Source organism: Mauremys reevesii, linkage group 11, assembly GCF_016161935.1.
Source record: "Mauremys reevesii isolate NIE-2019 linkage group 11, ASM1616193v1, whole genome shotgun sequence".
Lineage (NCBI taxonomy): Eukaryota > Metazoa > Chordata > Testudines > Geoemydidae > Mauremys > Mauremys reevesii.
Genome location: NC_052633.1, coordinates 31817564 through 31837534, shown reverse-complemented (window position 1 = coordinate 31837534; position 19971 = coordinate 31817564). Strand labels below are relative to the sequence as shown.

The 19971-nt window shown below is 39.7% G+C and overlaps 1 protein-coding gene across 4 annotated transcripts in view; it reads right to left on the bottom strand.

The window, feature by feature from the left end:
• Nucleotides 1–19971, bottom strand: part of NCKAP1 (NCK associated protein 1) — a 113366-nt gene that overhangs the window by 82475 nt on the left and 10920 nt on the right. For 2 of the 4 annotated variants that reach the window (XM_039494900.1, XM_039494901.1), the window contains exons 2-3: nucleotides 8186–8203; nucleotides 6871–6981 (exon numbers count right to left, since the gene is read on the bottom strand). In XM_039494900.1, coding sequence (XP_039350834.1) covers nucleotides 6871–6981; nucleotides 8186–8203 — 129 coding nt within the window. The remainder of the gene's footprint in view (nucleotides 1–6870; nucleotides 6982–8185; nucleotides 8204–19971) is intronic. The other 2 variants (XM_039494902.1, XM_039494903.1) reach the window with 1 other exon arrangement.

Here is a 19971-nt window from a genome sequence, read left to right as displayed (position 1 = left end):
TTAGGTGTGTGCCAAGAACAACGCCAAAGGGGGTGAGACAGATATTAACTTAATTTTCCAGTCATACAAGATGGCTGAAAAGACACATGTTCACAGCTATTCAAACCCAAAGGAACCATTGAAAATTACACAGGTATTTCTATCCTTGGCATTTCTAATGCTTCAATTAAATAAAAGTTGTGTAACAGTTTACTAAGCTGCTCGCTTCACTAGTTACTGGCTAAAATCTCAATGCGTACTGAAATAAGGACACACTTTCTCTATAAAAGACTTTCCAATATAGTCAATAGGAAACTGTTACCCACTTTGAGATCCCTTCAGTTTCCTCAATTTGAGAAACAATGTGAAAGATGTCAGTAATTATAAGGATCTCCCCTATGGAGTTTAGCAGAACGGCATGGAGATTGGATCCATTACACACAATCAGATGCAGAATTAAAAGGGATATCCTTGGAGGTAGGAGGATCATTCAGATCCCACCTTGACTCCACAAGAACTTGGGGAGAAGTTGTCAAAAGGAAGCTAAGCTTCACTAGGTTCATTTTCCAATGTCATCAGTTTGGTGGCAGGTCTTCAACCAGCACTAAGGAAGTAAAGAGGATAGGTAAAAATAGAGCCAGAAACTGCTATACTTTATTTTTTTGGTGGGGGAGGGGAGGCGGTGTAAAAATATACAGGGCTAACTTAAAAAAAATCTCCCTCATTTAAACACCCAAGATGTTGAGTGCTTAGCTCTTTCGAAAATCTGTCCCAAAAAGACCAATTCCCACTACAGTGGAATTTTGCTATTGAATTCAATGCAGCCAGGATTTCACCTGAAGTTCTATCTAGTCCAATGAATTTTTTAAATATTTGTAATTTCAATCAAGACACAGGAAAACAGAAAAATTGAATTTTATTCAATCAGAAAATGGTATTAGTTATCAGCTTGATATACAACAGCAGTCAAAGTAAGAAAGATAGGCTTGTTTATAAAAGAGAGACTACTGTGACACCTGATAGCACTACTCCAATACATGATGATAAAAATCATAATGACTAGTTATGGCTCTAACATCTAGAGACTCAAGAGTATGAATTTGCTTGTTCAGATCAAATGCAACAAGTAAGGTTCCCAATCGTACATCAGGTCCTGTATAACTGTCATTCTTGCATGGCTTTGGAATGGTACAGAAATTACTGCTTTAGGTTCTCTCTCACATATTAGTAACTGGGCAGTCATTTGAAGCTTCTCACCACCAGAACACCTTACCTATATTTCCACTAGGAAACAAGTGTCATATGCAGGGTAGCCTAACTATCCACTGCTAGAGTTTGTAGTGCATCATTACTGCCAGTCTTAAAAGGGACATAAACTAGAAAGTCTGTAATTTTAAAAAAATAAGTTAAGACTACACATATATTACACATACCTCAGACTCCCTCTCCCAGTTAATGTTTTTAAATCATATTTCTTTTATCTATTGCTGTGTAAAATGCCAATAGGAATATGACCATAAAGGCAAAATTATTAGACTACTTAAAGGTGCTGTCAAATGCACAAAATGTGGGAATAAAAAATAATTCTCACTAATCTTTATTATAGTCTGTTATATATATAAAAAAGATGAAAGGTGTTCAGGCAGAAGAACAATTTTATAATTGGTGTATCCTTTTTAAAAGCATGCCCAATGAGCATTGATTTTTCAGCAAACTAACAATAGCTTCCAAATGTTGCCCAAGTCTGTCCAAGGATTTTGACTCAGATCTATCTCCTAGTTCCAAGTAGGTGTCAGCTTGCTTAAAAAAATGAAGACTACTGCGTACTCAGCTACTAAATATCATCCACCACCCCCTTCTGTAAGGTCTCTGTAATGAATGTCATGCAAGAGAGGGTACAGGTGTATTGCTATTCTCACCACCTAGCTAGTCTCACCAGTAATCTTGCGAAATATGCCCTAGTAGAGAGATCAAAAAAAAAATTTCAGACGCACTGGAATAAAATCTTTCCCTAATCATCCTCACTTGGTTACAGGTTATCACTTCTTCAGATGAGGAAGGAGGGTTAAGTTGCTTATAGTTTTTTGCCATTTCCCGTATTCTCTTTTTGTGAATGTGAAACACCTCAGAAAAATCCCAGCCTAGAGGGTTTATAAGGCTGGCATTTTAATTTCTGTACCAACCACTGTTATTTACATGATAATACAGTCAAAGACTTTTCATACTAGATATGTCATGCTCAATTTTCATTGGCAGATTGATATCAAACTATTCTAAAAAGTAGAAAGCAAAGTGATGAGAACATCAAGACTTATGTCTAACGTAATAAACCATAAAAAAGTTATAGAAATGAGAAAGAATGGGTGGTGATGTTTGTGACTGATGAGAGTATGGCTAAAGGGTAGAAACAAATGTCACTGGATTCTTAAGAAGGGAGCATGTGGAGTTATGTATTGGGGGGGTGTTTGGTTTGTTATAATCTAGAATTATTTTGGAAGATAGGCAGTGCACCTGGTAATTTGGTTCTTCAGAAAACCTGCTGCTACATTTTATTTTTTGACTTTCATAATATTGGATTAATTAGGCTTTTTTTTCCTCATTCTAATTCTAGTAAATATGAAGTTGTTAACTCATACTGAAATGCGTGATTAGCATTTAGTGATACCTGACAGCGTATGAATTATTTAACACAGCCTGCCTAAAGTTTAAGGAAATGGTACGAAACCAGCGAATGAATAAAGAAGGGTCTGAATAAAAATTTAAACGTTGTCAACAATCAAGTTGAAAAATAAAGATTCACAATCATTTCAGTGGCTGCAAAAATTTAGTCTTGTATTCTTCAAGACATTCCCATCAATAAAATTAAGTCTAGTGAGATTCAAGAGCAGAACACTGAGTGAGACATTTTCAACGCTGCTAACTTTATCAAAACTTTGCAATGGTGACAATTTAAGTCAGATTCCAGGCCTTCCAGCAGCTCTTCAGAAACCTTGTCTGTTCATCTTTGACACCAAAAAATGGCAAAGATAATTCAGAGACTATGCCATTAAAAACAACTGAAAGGCAGACAAACTTGAGTTGCAACCTTCTTATTCTATCCTTGCCTTCAATATAGCACACAGCGAGGAATTTATAAAGCAATGATTGCAGCATTTCACCTTGGCTCCACTAATCTAGAAAGATTTTAACTCTCGTATCCACTTGACGCTGCAAGTGAAGAAAGAGCAACAACTAATTAAAAGACGCAATAACACTGAAGTGAGGTGACTGGCTGAACATGAAAAATGCCAAGGAAAGAGTGTTTCCACTTACTGCTATTAATTCTATGTGTAAAAAGAAAGGCATAGAATATTATGACCAAATAGCTGAAAATGCCAGAGACACATGCAAAGAAGAGAAAGATGATCTTTTCCATTGTATAAGAAAATGCCAAAAAGTGAGTACGGGTTCCTATATTTCAAGCATTTCAAAGTGAAGATCTAGATTTCTATACCTAAAGCATGTTTCTAAAGGAGGCTGTGTCACAGTTTACTGCATCAAGATGGTGCGAAAAAACTGAATTCAGAATCATGAGTTTTAAGACCCCATACTGCTGTCCATCCGCAGTTCAGCATCAATTGAGTATTTTTAGTACACTTCAACTGACTTGGTTAAAACTTTACATACATTATGGTAGGTACTAAAATGAAAACAAGTTGGTAAGTGATTAATATCTTAGGGCAGACAGAAAAAGTGGTAGGCCTTACTAGTTACTGGACTGAGACTATCAAATTCTTAAATTTTACTGAGAATTATATGCTATTATTTTGAATTAAGGGTGAAGAATAAACAGTGAATCAAATTATATGATGATTCAAGATTCATATTGTATTTGTTTAATGAAATTTGTGGGTTTTTCAATTTCTCATTTTGTCTTTAATCTGAATTATAGGAATGGGTGGGTGTGGTTCTGTGGCCTGCAATGTGCAAGAGGTCAGACTAGATGATCATGGTGGTCTATTCTGGCCTTAAAGTTTAGGAATCTAAAAGTGGTTTTTTCCCCCCTCAGATTGTGAAAACAAAACAAAACTGCCAACATGAACTGAATGCTCATGATTTTCTGACTACACAAACTTACTCAACTGGCAATTTCATCTGCTGACAGACAAGTAGTATCAAATTCAAAGGTCTGGATGCATTGCACTGAACAGTGGTAATTGTTACGCTTGAAACTGGAAAAATTCAAGTCTCTGTGAAAAGCTGGTAGGAACTCTTGTTACATATGTTAAGATCACTTAACTGTTGTCCCTCTAGTAGTGCTCAATAGAATTTTACTTAATGATTCTTCTGTGCCAGTGAACTCCTTGTCCCTTGCGGGTCTTTGAACATCTGCTTCCTTAGCAGAGAACCTCGTCAGTGTGCTCTGCTACTGTAACGTCCACTGGCCCTTGAGTTGGGAGGAGGAAGAGGAAGGAGGGAAATCTGGCCCCTTCCGGCTTCCCACTGAGTCAGACATTCTTAAATTTTAAAGACGTTTCATTTGTGAACAAAAAAATAGTTCCTTCAAAATAAGGGATGCATTGCATCCAACTCAGAAACTTGATTTTGGCCTCCTTAGGTCCGTGTCTTTGTGGTAAAAACCTCCTTTCTCCAACTCTGAAGTTTCTGTATCACACAGATGCTAAAATATCAATTAAAAACTCACTTCATACCCTCCAAAATTAATTTTAGGTAAGTAACTGCCTGGTGTTCTGATCATAGAGGCAGAACTTCTGAAGATGAGAAAAAGTGCAAACTACTGCGAGAACAACAGTTAAATATCCTTAAGCACTAGAATACAGATTCATCTTTAGAAGATGTGAGGAGGATATATTGTAAATAATGTAATTTTCTTTCAAGGATAATGAGAAAAGGATGAAGAATTTACTCTCTCCATATACAGCCAGGATGATATAATGACCTCACCCTAAAATCATTATAGATTGTCACAAAATGGAAAGTCAACAAGCTCAAGTTTTTTACAAAACTGTGCTTGTTAAAATATTTCAGCCAGCTCTAATCTACATATTTGATCTTCAGAGAACCAACTTCTTGAGTGTATAACACTATCTAAAATCTAATTCAAATATACCCAGGTATGAGACTCCACAGAGGCTATTTGCAAGAGTGTTTTAACTGAAGTTCATTTCTTGTGCTCAATACCTAGCAATGTGCCATTTTATTTTTAATAGGCGATGAGCTGTAATAAAACGTTGAGAATTATAGAGGTTTCACTGGACCTGGTTTAAGAAAAATGTAGGTATATTTTTACTTTTTACATAAGTCTAAGACAGATGTTTTCATATATGTTACTGAAAGACAAAAATTCAATACATGAAGATAAGCAATCTAAAGAATGGTAAACAATGCAAACATTCAAGAATACAAAAGCAGCAAAGAGTCTTGTGGCACCTTATAGACTAACAGACATTGGAGCATGAGCTTTCGTGGGTGAATATCCACTTCGTCGGATGCATTCACCCACGAAAGCTCATGCTCCAATGTCTGTTAGTCTATAAGGTGCCACAAGACACTCTGCTGCTTTTACAGATCCAGACTAACACGGCTACCCCTCTGATACTAAGAATACAAAAGAATGCATTGCTGTGCTTAAATAAAAAAAAGTTTCCTTATTTAAAAAGAAAATGCACTTTTATAGGTTTTTGTTGGCTTTGCTAGAGATACTACTTGGGACCACTAGGAGCTACTGTTAGCACAAACCATAAAAGGAAAGAACTAGATGCAGCTTAAGGCTGCCAAAATGGAAACTGCAGAAACAGAAGAACGCTCTAAGTGAGCCTAAATAATTGTCTTGAAAATGGGAGTTCTCAAGCAGTCATCAAACAGTTGCATGCATGAAACATGCAAACCCATTACCTACCTTCCTTTCCTCTTTTGGAAAGAAAAATAAGCATGTAAAGAAATCTTCCCCTTCACTTTACAATTCTAAACAGTAACAGAGCAACCAATGTGTGTAGATCTTTCTGCTCCTAACAGAAATCACAGCAATCATATATTAGTCTCTCTAAAAGGTTACAAGCTAAATTCAGCAATGCTGGTAGAGTGATCTAAAATATACTTCCTTGTATCAGTAAGCTCACTGGTATGTAAAAGCTGGAGGGGGAAGAACCCTTCCTTTGGAAGAAAACTTGGGTTCCTCCTGTTGCACTCAATAGGGATTTCTACTGAGCGTGTCGAAGCATCTTTAATTCACACAGGGACTCCCCATATACATTCTACTAGCATCAGTATCTGTGCAGAGCAACTCAACTGTCATAACTCCCATCTATCTGAGTCGTCTCAGTTATGCTGGCGAGTCCTCTCATATAAGTAAGGCCTGATTTAGTCACGGGTACTTTTAGTAAAAATCATGGACAGATCACGGGCAACAAACAAAAATTCACGCCCCATGACCTGTCCATGATTTTTACTAAAAAGTACCTGTGACTAAATCTTGGGGATTGGGGGGGGGGGAGAAATAGAGGGGAGTTGGGGAGAGTGTTACCTGGGGACTGCCGACGGGGGCTGCCGACAGCGGCTGCTCTGGCCACACTGGGGGACTCGGGCAGACCCCAGGGCCAGCCACACTAGTTAAAGAAACTAGTTAAAGCAGGGACGACAAGTCTATTGCAATAAAAATAAACCTAGAAATACAGATTAATATATTCTTGTCTTTCCCTGCTTAAACAAACAAACACATTGTCACGCTAGTTGGACCAACAGTCCATCTAGATAGGTAATCTGTCTCCAATAGTCGTCAACAACAAATCCTTTAGAAGAATGTGTAAAACCGCTACAAAGCAGAGTTATGCATCAAATGCAAAAGGTTTTTTAAGCAGATTGCATATTTACAGAGTCATTTGGGTTACTTACATTGTTGTTGCGTGTTTCTACAGCTGGAAACTTTCTGACTATAAATTTGACAGCAGATTCCAGGTTTTTGTCGATAAGATATGATGGTTTTGCTTTGGGGTCCCCACATGCCTACAAAAAAAAAAAAAGAAAAAACGGAAGTGAACTAAAAATACATTCATTCATCTTGCTAAAATTAAGTAATTGTAGCAAGTCTTCAGTCAGAAACTAGAAAGACTTTTTGGGTTTTAGTGAGCAGGTGATAAAATGAGTAGGCAAAGTGCAGGGATTGTCACAGCTGGAATATGCAATGGGAGACAGTACAGAGATGCTCTTCTACTGAAAAAAATGCATGGAAGTTTCAAAGCAGTTAGTGCAGAACAGCAGTGAGGGGAAAAGCTCAATCCTAAAAGAAGAAAAAGATATTTTACTTCTATTCATGGTTTGAGGTAGGGTTGTATTCATCTGACGCTAATAAACTGTTGGAAAATCCAATCATATAATCATCCGTAGAGGAGAGTGCTGGGCATATTAAATGATTAGTGTATCCTATGTGAGGAAAAATAGGAAACAACCTGTATTTAAGTTTTTCTCCTTCATTGTATTCTGCAAGACAGTTCTCCCTCCTGAAATTAAGCTACCAATATTTACCTCATCTAAAGAAAAGGACTATTCCCAATAGTTAGAAGCATGTTAAATCTACTCTGATTGTAAATTAAATTTTAATTGTTCCCCTGACCCTAAGCAAAATTACAGTACTGCTGTTGGCTGTACTTTAAAAACAGCACTTCAAGCAATTATACAAAATATGATATAATACATGGTTCTTAAGTGAAAATGTTAACTCTGAAGTAACTGATTTGGCCACATCAGCAGTACAGAGTTCTCTGGGCAACCAACTAATCAACCATCTTCATCAGATGATGGTGATCCTTGCAAACCTAAGTGAATGTTTCTTTAGAAACTTACTATTATGAACTTCAGTGACAAACTGGATAGACCACTGAGCAATGCTGTACTGTTTAAGTGTGTGAGAAGTGTAATTAAAGGAGTGTTATCTACAAGACAAAATATTGTGCTCAAACTGTACTTCCATTCAAATATTTACAGTTTCATATTCCCCATAGGAATTAATATAACATCTGTGTCTCATGCAAACTAAATCACATGCTATGTGCTTCTACACAGGATAGTGACCTAGGATGATAGCTCATTTTAACACTTTTCTATACTGATTTCTATGGCTTTCGTGGATTATAGAGACAGAAGTCATGGAGTATGAGACTGATCTGAAAGCGGGCAAGCGGGCAGAGGGAAGGTGAAAAGCTTTGCAAACCTTCCAAACTTGTCCTTGCTGGGAAAGCATTGTAACAAAGAGAGAAAAAATTACACATAAACAAAATATTCTCAAACTCTGGCATCATTACTTTTAAATGAATTAATGCACTTATCTATATTCAACAAATTAAGGTTATGGCTATATTTAACATACTTTCTGCTGGACTGCCATTCTAAATATACACAAACTATTACATTTAGTTATTACAATTAGACTACTGTACAACAATGTTCTGAGTGCAATACATGTCACGTCAGTTCCCCTCATATTCTTTTCAAATCAAGTTTGAGGAGGGAGTGGGGTTAACAAGAGACAGCACATGCAACTATAAAAAACAGGAGAAAGACTGTCAGTGAATTTTACATACCTGAAAAAGAAATGGTAGCCAAGAATAAAAAAAAAGTCATTATAATATAATTCTAAAACTCCTGCTCATATTACATAGACTTTCTGGAAAACCACAGACTATGCAAATATATCTACACCTGAGCACCACAGCTGCTAGTTGTCCTGTGGAGAACCAATTCAATACTAACCTTTCTTGAACTGTCACCTCTAACTCTCTACAATACTTCAAAAAGTAGTTACAATAAAACTAAAAAATTGAATGCCCACATTTTTAATTAGGAACAATAATTTTTGCTTCAATAGTCTCACAAGCAAGCACTACAAGTTGAAATTTATTTAAGCATACAGAGAATCAGTCCATACTGTACAATTCCTTTAGGTATTTTTCCATTTTCAAAAAAGTGAAAGCTATTGCATTATTGTATGCAAGAGAGTCAAGAAAGTAAAAAATTCAAGCTTTCAAATTTAGGATTCAAAACCTTAGAGGTTGTCATGGGTTCATCTGCATCTCTATGTAAAATCATCTCAATTTAAGAGTTCTACTTATAATCATTTCACATTCATATTCTTTCCTCTCTGAAGACAGGGCCAGAGACTAAGAGCCTTTTCTTCAGCTACTGGCTGAGATCTCAAACCAAAATTATAAAATACACAATACCAATGTCAATTTAAAATTTGATAGATTCAGAAAGAAAAAATGTGTAGTCCTTTTACTTAGTGGCGTAACCTGAAAGTAACCTCAAAATTTCTCCCTATGTATACACTGCAGCTTAATCACATAATTTAGGGCCTGAACCAAAGCCCACCTGAAGTCAATGTCACAACTCCCACTTACACCAATGGGCTTTGGATCGTACCATTAGCCTTTTAAAAATTGTTGCTGGAACCTTGAGGCAGAGAAGGGTAAACACATTTTGTAACCCCGCTAGCAAGTATTTATATGTTGGTTCATCATCAAAATATGAATTGTAAGCTTATTTTGGAAACATCTTGCTTAGAATTTTCAATATTAAATCTGTGGTTAGATACACAAAAAACTCTTCAAATCTGAATGATTCCTTTGAAGACTAACAACAATTTTTTTAAAAGTGCTTCAATTTCAAAGTTTTCCACATTTTCTTTCCAGAAGCTTGCCTTCACTTTCTGAAGAGAGGTACATGGGGTGCTCTGGTGACGATGAGACACAGAATCTGTGATGTTCAGAAGAGGGTAGAACATAGCAGTTTTGAGAGCATTTCAACTACACCACGTGCTTGCTGAACACTTCAACGGGTAACATGATATTTTACTCCCTACCTCCTTTTCCAATATTCCAGGGATCCACCTGAATGTCCACCTAAGAGCCCTAGCATTTGATTTGGAGTTACGAGACTGGCTGATGTGACTACTCCTTAGGCAGCTGGCACAGCAGCCTAACTGCAGTGCATCAACACTTAGCTGGCTTAGGGCCCATCTAGTGTCTGTACCTGCAGCAATTCCCAAGAAGGAAAGGGGAAGTATCAGGGAAGATTTCTAGGCCAGCTGGTGGGGAAGCAGCTCTTATTTTGGGTGGAAATCAAGAGTAACAGCAGATGCATTGGCCAAAAAGGGATCAATACCAGCCAACAGTTCAGCCTAGACATCCTCTACATATCAGTCAAGTTAGCATGTACGTAAACTCCATTGATACTGCAGCTCACACACAAGTTGTGGGGACTGTGTATCGAGTCAGAAGAGGCACTAGCTTCTTTACTACTGCCTCCTTCCTCAGAGTTAGGGCTTTCAGGAAGTTTATAGAGAGAGCTGCCTTTTCCTGCCCACATGAACAAATTGTTCTTAACTAGGGCATTCCCAGGTTCATCAGTCTCCCTGAGATGGAGTCCTTGGATGAGGTAGCATGGTGAATATCCTATAACTTCCAGCACTGTTCTAGCAAGCAGAAACGTAAGATGTAAAGCTATCTTTAAGTTACTCTGCGCCTGTTCTACATTTCACAGGTTCTTGCTCCAAAGTCCTCACCACTAAGGAATCCCCAAAGACCTGGTTTCAATCAGGAGGAACAGGAAACAAGTTTAGTTTCTGGAAAGAAAATAGATACACAAAACTTAAAAAAAAATTGTACTAGAAGAGTGTTGGACTACACAGATTTAGCAAGTGATTTTTGGAGCGTAGCCACATTTTAGAAGATCATATGAAAGCAGGCAAAAGATATGGAATCTTCAAGTGGACTTCCACAAGGCATCTAGATTAAAGTGACACACATGACACCATCAATCTAAATACTGTCCACTAACACCAAGTTCACTACTATCAGTTTTAATTTAAACATTACTTTCACATATACTATTTCTTACTCTTGTAGTGAGAAAAACAGATATCATTTTCTTCTAATACGAGACAGGTTTGAGTCAGAACTCAGTTTTCAGTATGAAAGCTTACTATGTGAAGCATTACAGCAAGACCTCACCCTGCAGGGAAAGAGGCCTGAAAACACAAAATTTCTGACTACTTTTCCCAAATCATCATAAAACTGAAGTTTCCTCAAGATTAGAGCACTGATTCAACATTTCAGAACTTATGTTTACCTATGTTAACCCATCTGTTTAGGTGACCAGTACTATCATTGATAAGATCTGCAAGATGAATACAGAGATACAGCTAAACAAAACTTGGTTTAATTGGGTAACAATACATCCAGAAGATATAAAAAGTAACCAATACAGTAATACCTCAGATTCATATATTTCTAAAACTGAAGTTTTTATTTAGACCGAATCAAAGACTAATGTTCACCCGTTCAAGGAAATGCAATGCACCTGACTAAAGGAGTGTGTCAATGCTTAAAGCATCAGGATCCTTCTCCCTTTATCATATACTTTTCCTTCCTTTCTTCCATGCATCATGGTCATTGCTCAGTAATTGATCTACTAATCCTGCTTTCATTCAGAAATGGTTTTCACAGGATGACAACAACCACCACTCTTCCACTGGGCGAAAGCAAAGTCTCAGCACAGTTCCCAGAACACTGTTGGCAGATGGAGCAAGGAACCAAGCTTGGTTACCAGGTCAGCTACTGCTACACCAACATATCTTTCATCCATTTGTGTGACTCTGCATGCAACTTCATTTCTGTACCCTTCCCACACTAGACCTCTTGTCACACTCCCAGAGTTGTCAAAGGACTGCACGTATGCAGCTCATGCCCAGAACATTCACTCCACTACCCAGGAAAAAAGAGTGAAACTGAGCAGTCCTATGCTAGTGTCCTCTGCTGGTGCTACTGAGGAGTCAGTAGCAGAATTAACGGTATAATATTATCTGGGTGGGGTAGTAAAGAGAGAAGAGACAGGGATGATGAAAACAGCACTCAGAATAAAAGTCCAAGTAAACAGTGGGTAGTGTTTGTTGGCTAATACAAGTGCAGTGTTAAGAACCAAATTTAACTCCTCTTTTCCCCACTGCAGCAACCAGGGACACTATGGTGCAGCGTATGCCCAGTCTGAGACAATTTGCCTCACTTTGCACTCTAGAATTCACCTTAGGTGAACTAAAAAAGCAACATTAATAGATTTCAGTAGGAGTAAGGGTTAGTCTGCTTAACAGTAACCACACCACCACACAGACATCTTTTCTCCCCCTAACTACTCAAAAGAGGGAAATCAAAAGCGAGAAGAAAGGTTATGAGACAGATAAAAACAACTGGAGTAAAGAGGAATTGAAAAAAGTGAACAACAATTTTAGAGGAAAAGTAAGATTTTTAGATACCAGTCAAATAAAAGTTGGATGTAAAATTTTTCAATCACCCATTTGACTGTGTGGTGTATGGTGCTGAGAATAGAGTCCAATAAAAATTAAACGTTTTGCTATTAAATCAAAAGCACTTGATATTTTTAAAGATTCAGTATCTTTAGATGCTCTTCAGGCTTGATACCTGGCTAGATGCAGATGCTCCATTCTTAACTAAGTGGGTTGATGTAATTATGTATTTTTATTTCTGATCTATGGCCACAGAATGCAATGGTGACTTTCCAACACTTCCAAAAAATCAAATCAAGACCTTAAAAAAAAAATATTACGACTAAAGCAGCATTCCTGGAATACATCATTCAGAAGCTATGAGCTTCCAGCTGCTTCAGAGCTAGAATACTATGCTCAAGGAATCTTCTCCAAGTCATTTCCAAATTCTCTTCTATGCTTCTTGACAGATGTAACGTAACTATGTTGGGAATGATGCAACACAAGCATCAAGGTCAATACATGGAATTGCTATTTTAGAAATAAAGTCTCATTAAAATAATAGAGACATTAGATTCCTATCACGTTACAGAGCATTTGTTTCCTCAGCAATCTATACTAGGTTGCTACAGTTCGTGTCCTCACCTTAAGATGAAGATTTTTCCCCATGATGAAATAACATCAAACACAAATCTGGAACAGAGTCAAAAATTATATCAAAGAACCATAGGATTTTAGTTGCTACATTTTCATTCCTAGTTAGTGTGTGCTTATGAAAGTAAAAGCAGATAATTTTAATTTGATGTCAGATAGTCTGACCAAGTTCTATTTAAGCACAATTTGTCAAATGGAGTTTGTTTTAGTGAATAAAGAGATACCGTCAAGTCTTTTTAAAATGTGTTTCCTTATTTGATAAGAAAAGCTTAGACAGTTTTGAAGAACTTACAGTAATAAAAGGAATCAAGTAACATGGAATAAGGTATCTCAGACTGGATAAGGAAAACAATCTAGGCAGTTTCACTTTCTAGTTCACATCCACTAGGACAATACCGCAATATTTGGGTAGCAACACTGCAAGGATATATCCAGGGAGAGGCTCTTTTGTCTGGTATAATTACACCATTACAATAAGAGTTAATTTGGTTACAGCAAAACACAAAACCTAATGTATTTTACTCTACTGAAAAGATCAACCAAATTACTGTGTGTGGCCATACAAGTCACACAATCAGGTCATAATCAGACAGGATAAAAGGAGCTCATATATAAAAGACACTATCAGTCTTTAAGATATGGCAACATGGTCTAGTGCAGACGTGGGCAAGGTACGGCCCGTGGGACCGTCCTGCCGGCCCTTGAGCTCATGTACGGGGAGGCTCGCCCCTGGCCTCTCCCCTGCTGTCCCCCCTCCCCTGCAGCCTCAGTGCGATGCAACGCCAGCGCGGGAGGGGGGCTGCACTGCGGGGGGCAGGGGAGAACAGGAAGGGAGGCTCACCTGCCGCCTCAGGGGAGCAGGTGGGCGGTGCAGGTGGCGGGAGCGCGGCAAACGTGGGCGGAGGACTCAGAGGAACACCGGGCAGCCGCACAGCCGGCCGGAGAGAAGCGGCGCTTTGAAGGGGAAAACACCGCTTCTCTCCAGCTGCCCCTGCTCCTCCTGAGTCCTCCGCCCATGTTCGCAGGGCTGCATTCTGAAAGGAGCGTGGGGGGAGGGGTGGATGGGGGGGTATCAGGGGGGCTGTAAGGAGGCAGGGGTGTGAATAGGGGTTGGGGCAATCAAGGACCGAGGGGGTTGGATAGGGGGTGGGGTCCCAGGAGGGGGTGGTCAGAGGACAAGGAGTAGGGAGGTTGGATGGGTCGGGGGCTCTAGGGGGGCAGTCAGAGGGTGGGAAGTGGGACGGGGCAGACAGGGTTAGGGGAGGCAGAGTCTTCCCTACCCAACCCTCCACACAGTTCTGGAACCTCGATGTGGCCCTCAGGTCAAAAAGTTTGCCCTGGTCTAGTGGATCAAGTATTGAATTGGAATCAGGAGACCTAGAGTTATTCCCATTTTATCCTGCTGTCCTGAAGATGTCAAGTCTCACTCACTCGGTGTGAGACTCACGCGTTAGCACGCTCTCTCTCACACACACACCTTCTTAAGATTATCTCACTCATTTTGAGTAAATATATAAAAATATAAAATATTTTTACTCAGGTGCTGAAAGAGACAACAATACATCTGGGGCCTCAGGCATGGGGCTTAGAGCTCGGAAAGCAGCTTGTGTACTGTGGTAAGCATGGAGACTACCAGCCTATGTTCTATAAGCGCGCACGAGGAGACAGGAGGCTAGAGAGAGAGAGAGAGAGAGAGAGAGTGTGTGTGTGTGTGAGTGTGTGAGAGAGAGAGAGAATGAATGGTCAAAAAAAAATATGAGTTCACCCACAAAACAAGCAGGACGTGATCGAAAGTTTGCAGGTTCTGCAAAATATAGTTCAAAATTTAAATCACAGTGGACAAATTCATGGCCATGGTCCCGGCAGCACACCAGACTTTTTTTTTTTCTTTTCTTTTCTTTTAAATGTACTACTTTTTTAAATTGTGCTTTTCTCAAATTCCCATTTCTGTCCAGGGTTGCCAGGCCTGTTTTAGTTTTATCTGACTCAAATGCATGAGAAGAGAGTGTTCAGTCTTGTTCTAAAGAGTAAGACACCATTCAGACCAAACCTCTGACTAGATGCGACACGGTCCTCTATTATCCAAGTGAAGCTGGCAAATCCTAAGCCATGTTTCAAGTTTGAGCCACCAAAAGTAGTTATATAAACCACAAAGGAGGCCACATGCAACATAAAAAGCACATGAATAAAATGTGAAAGGTAATTAGACATTAAAAGTAATGTGGAACCTGAATCCTTTATCTACGGTTTGTTAGTTTCAAATTAAATAAAGTCAATTTAATTGTTTTTACAGTCATTTAATGTATTATTGTATTTAATTTTAATTATTTAATTTTAATTTAATTTATTTTGGAATCTGATTAAGTTTTGCTGTAAACGTAATATGAGCAATCATATACAAACCAAATATTTGTACTGTAGAGTGTTTTTCAAATGGATGATCATTATGACAAGGCAACAGGCAAAATAAACATAGTGTATTGATAAGAGGGTTTTTTGTTAGGTTTATATAAAAAGAGTTTAGTTTTGAATATTTCTCTTGTTCTGTCCACTGACTCTGTGCCTAAACCAAGGGTTATTAACTCTGGTCCTCAGCAATCTCCAACCATCCAGGTTTTTGTTCCAATCAACAAATAATTGTTTTTTTATGAAAATCCACTGGTTTGCATTGCTTATAGAATTTTCACATGCCCTAGTTGTCCCCAAACTTTTTACCTCGCACCCTCCTTGCTCCTGTCTACACACCCCTTCCTGAGACAAGGCAGGGAGCAGGGCCACGGCTCCAGGAGAGGGGGATGCGGACGAGGGTAAGGGGCCCGAGGCTGGGGCCACAGCTGGGGGTGGGGCCAGGGCCAGGAATGGAGCTGGGTGGCGCTCCCTCCCCACCCTCAATGGGGGCTGACCTAGGCCCCAGCTACATCCCCCCCAATGTTCCTCCACACTACCCCCCAGAGGGGCGCACCGCACAGTCTGCCCTAATATGAATTAGGACATTTAAGGGTTTCATATGCAATAGTAACCAGCGTACATATTAAACAAACTATTAAATAGCTGGTTGCATTGAAAACCTGGACTATTGGATGTCGCCAATGACCAAAGATGAGAGTCCATGTCTTAAGCAATCATCTAACACATGACCTGGAAAGTCTCACCCCTTTGGCTTTTGACTCTCACCCTTTGGAGCTGTAAATCTCACTCTTAAGGACAGCCAACTCTTGGCATCTCTGGCTCTGCTGCGTGACCCTGAGCAGACCACTCACCCTCTCTGAATCTGTCTCCCCCTCTTCCCCTGCCTTGCTAATTTAGACTGTAAATGTAAGCATCTCAGGGCACAGCCCAACTCTTAATATGTTTGTTCAGTCTCTAGCACAGACTCTAAATCTAGGTTGGAGCCTCTAGGGGATACCCTAACAAATAACATTTTACAATGAAAAACACTGAGTTTTAAAATATTCCAGTGCAATTTGAGAAAAATGCATAATTGTGAACAAGGAGATAAATGCATAGAGGATACATCAGAGCAAAGGTATAGCAAATTTATATTATGTTGTTTCTACAAGTCAGAAATACTTTTTTTTACCCTACTACCCCCTTCTCCTCCTTTCGGCTACCTTAGTCCAGCCCATTCCCCTTGCTCCAAATGATGTAGAAGGGAAACATCCTCAAAACAGAACCTTTGTATTAGTAATGAAGGTGCAACTTTCAGCTGGTCAGAAGACAGTGGGAAATTGCATCAGTATACACTTCTATTCTCCAACAGAACCTATACATCTGTGAATGTTCCTGAACTAAAGGGTCATGCTTAGAAGTACAGCACTTTCTCGCTCCTACATAAGCCACCAAAACACATTCTTACTTTTCTTTTTTAATGCAATTTTAAAGGAAAATATTGCTATTGACTGTAACTACCCTGATCCCCAAAAACCTAAAATTATCTTTTGATCAGATAAGTAATTATCTCATCTATATAAAGAAATCACAACAATGCATGGAGTAATTTGCACTCCGAAATAATGAACTATACATACATTATTGTATTTTTAGCGACAACAGAATACTTGCCATCCACTGAAGCTACCTTTATAAAAAAAAGCTTCAGTTGCTAGAGAAATCACTTGTGTAAAATAAACAGGAACTAAGCCCTATGTTTAAAATTATGTAAAAATGGCATAAAATGACAGAAATGATTAAAATGTGAAAGTAAAGAATTGGACTGATACAGTATCACTCTGCACTTAGGATCTGTAGCCTGTGTCAGAACCAGTAGATTAATCACATGTTGATTTAACCCAGCGATTGGCAATCGTTGGCACACAGCCCGCCAGGGTAAGCCCCTGGCAAGCCAGGCTGCTATGTTTACCTGCCACATCCTCAGGTTCAGCCAATGGGGTGGGGGGGGGAAGTCACATCCCTCGGCCCACGCCACTTCCCACAGCCCCCATTGGCCTGGAGTGGCGAGCCGCGGCCAGTGGGAGCCACAATCGGCCGAACCTGTGGACGTGGCAGGTAAAAAAACCAGCCTGGCCCGCCAGGGGGCTTACTCTGAAAGGCTGCAGGCCAAAGGCTGCTGATCCCTGATTTAACCTTTGATCTAGTAATTGTTGGGAAAATTACAGACAATTTTTTTTATTAAAAAATACGGAACACAGTGACAGGTTGTTACACCTAAAACTCTGCATATCTTAAAATCAACATTTAAAAAACACAGCATTCAAAGCGAGACTTTTGTACATTTATACTGATTGCTCATAGACATTTAGGGCTAGATCCACAGAGATTTAGATGCTGCACCACTCAGTGTTGCAATACCTACCTGAAAGGAATCTTGTTACCCAGTGGTATCCACAGCCCTGAGCTAGACTCCTAAGCTCCCAATACAACACCAGGGGAGAGACAGGTGCCTAAGAAAGAGATCCACAAAAGCAAACATGCTGAGCAGGAAGCCACCTACGCTAGTCATAGGAAATGCCAAGGAGAGGGGTATGGCTAAGCCCCATTACTCAAAGGAAGTTAGGAGCTGATGGGTCAGAGGGAAGCACCTGTCTCTGCTTGGGATTCTCAGCCATGAATTCTCTCCTGGAGTTAGGCACCAAAGACATTTTTAGCAAGAAATGCCAGAGGAGGAGATGGTCATAGAGCCCCCTTCGTAACTTTTATCCCTGTGGTAACTACTAGAGCACTCACCCATTATGAGAGAACCAGGTTCAATTCCCCTTTCAGCCTGATAGAAAGAACATATTTAAACTTGTGTCTCACCCCTCTCAGGAGGACCCTCTACCCACGGGGCTACTGGGTATTCTGGGGCAGGTATGGCACCTATTGCAACACTCTCCTGTTAAAGCTGTTCCGCTTTGTATAAATAATCACTGGATCAGAGAATGTGATGACTCTGTAAGCCCAGTGATTAGCGCATTCAGCTGGGAAGTGGGTGACACAGGATCCAGTCCGCCTTCTCCAATGCATATTAAAATTATGTATACAGTGGAATGGCTTCAACAGGAGAGCTTAAGAAAGACCTGCTGCTCCAGAATACCCGATAGGCTACCGGTCAGGGCACTATCCCTGAAATTCCTTCTCCACATTAGGCAGAGGAGAACAGAACCTGGGTGACTGCTTTAACCACTGAACTAAAACTTTTGGGGTACATGACCAACACACCCTTTTCCTGTTTTGTGTGGGATTAGGAGTATTTAGATCACATGATCGTGAGACAAGCACCTGTTTGAGTACCCCACTAGGGTTTCGGCATGAGCTACGTACCCAAGCACTAGACTGAGGCAGCTGTATGCATTCTCAAAGGCAAAGCTTAAGTACCTAGGGAACTTTAATGGTGGAAATTTACGTGCATAGGGTCTTTTGGTGCCCCCAGAGTTAGGTGGCAGTTGAGTAGTGGTTTTCAGGATCTCAGTGCCACCTAAATATTGGACTTTAGCACGCAAGTCCTTTTGTGGATCTAGCTCTTAGTATTCTTCCTCTGCTGGCTGCTGCGTACACAAGGATGCTCACAATCCAAAACACAGCCACATGGTCATATTTCTTGACTGCCAGTTTTAATAGTTTCCCTTTAAATAAATCTATTGAGTCCAAGTGCCCAGGTAAATCAACTTTATACACAAATCAGTTAAATCCATATGCCAAAGGCCAAACTAAGGGATGAAAAAGTGATCATCTTAAAAAATTGTTCTGCAAAATTCCCCACCCAATGAAACTTCACGGTGGTGTCCTGGTGTAAATGAACTACCTTCGGAAAAAGTTGTTAGATTCTATAACAGCTGGCACGAAGATTACTAAATAACTATGGACGCTATCTAGGAGGATAGAACTGTTCACCATGTCAAAAGCCACACTGAGAAAGAAAGACCAATGAGCAGAAAGGAAGACTCATCAGATGGAGAACTGAAGTTTGTGACCGTAGTGAAAGCCAGACTGGGAATTCATTGAAACTATTAGCGCAGGGGTAGGCAACCTATGGCATGTGTGCCGAAGGTGGCACATGAGCTGATTTTCAGTGACACTCACACTGCCCAGGTCCTGGCCACCAGTCGGCCGGGGGGGGGGGGGGGGGGGTCGGCATTTTAATTTAATTTTAAATGAAGCTTTTAAAACATTTTAAAAAGCTTATTTACTTTACATACAACAATAGTTTAGTTATATATTACAGACTTATAGAAAGAGACCTTCAAAAATGTTAACATGTATTACTGGCATGCCAAATCTTAAATCAGAGTGAATAAATGAAGACTCGGCACACCACTTCTGAAAGGTTGCCAACCCCTGTATTAGCGCAAGACATGACCAGCGGAGTTAGTTTCTCAGGCATTTATAAGAATATAAAAATGGCCATACTGGGTCAGACCAAACACCCATCTAGCCCAGTATCCTGTCTGCCAACAGTGGCCAGTGCCAAGTGCCCCAGAGGGAATGAAAAGAACAGGTAATCATCAAGTGATCCATCCCCTGTTGCTCATTCCCAGCTTCTGGCAAACAGAGGGTAGGGACACCAACCCTGCCCATCCTGGCTAATAGCCATTGATGGACCTAACCTCCATTAATTTATCTAGTTCTTT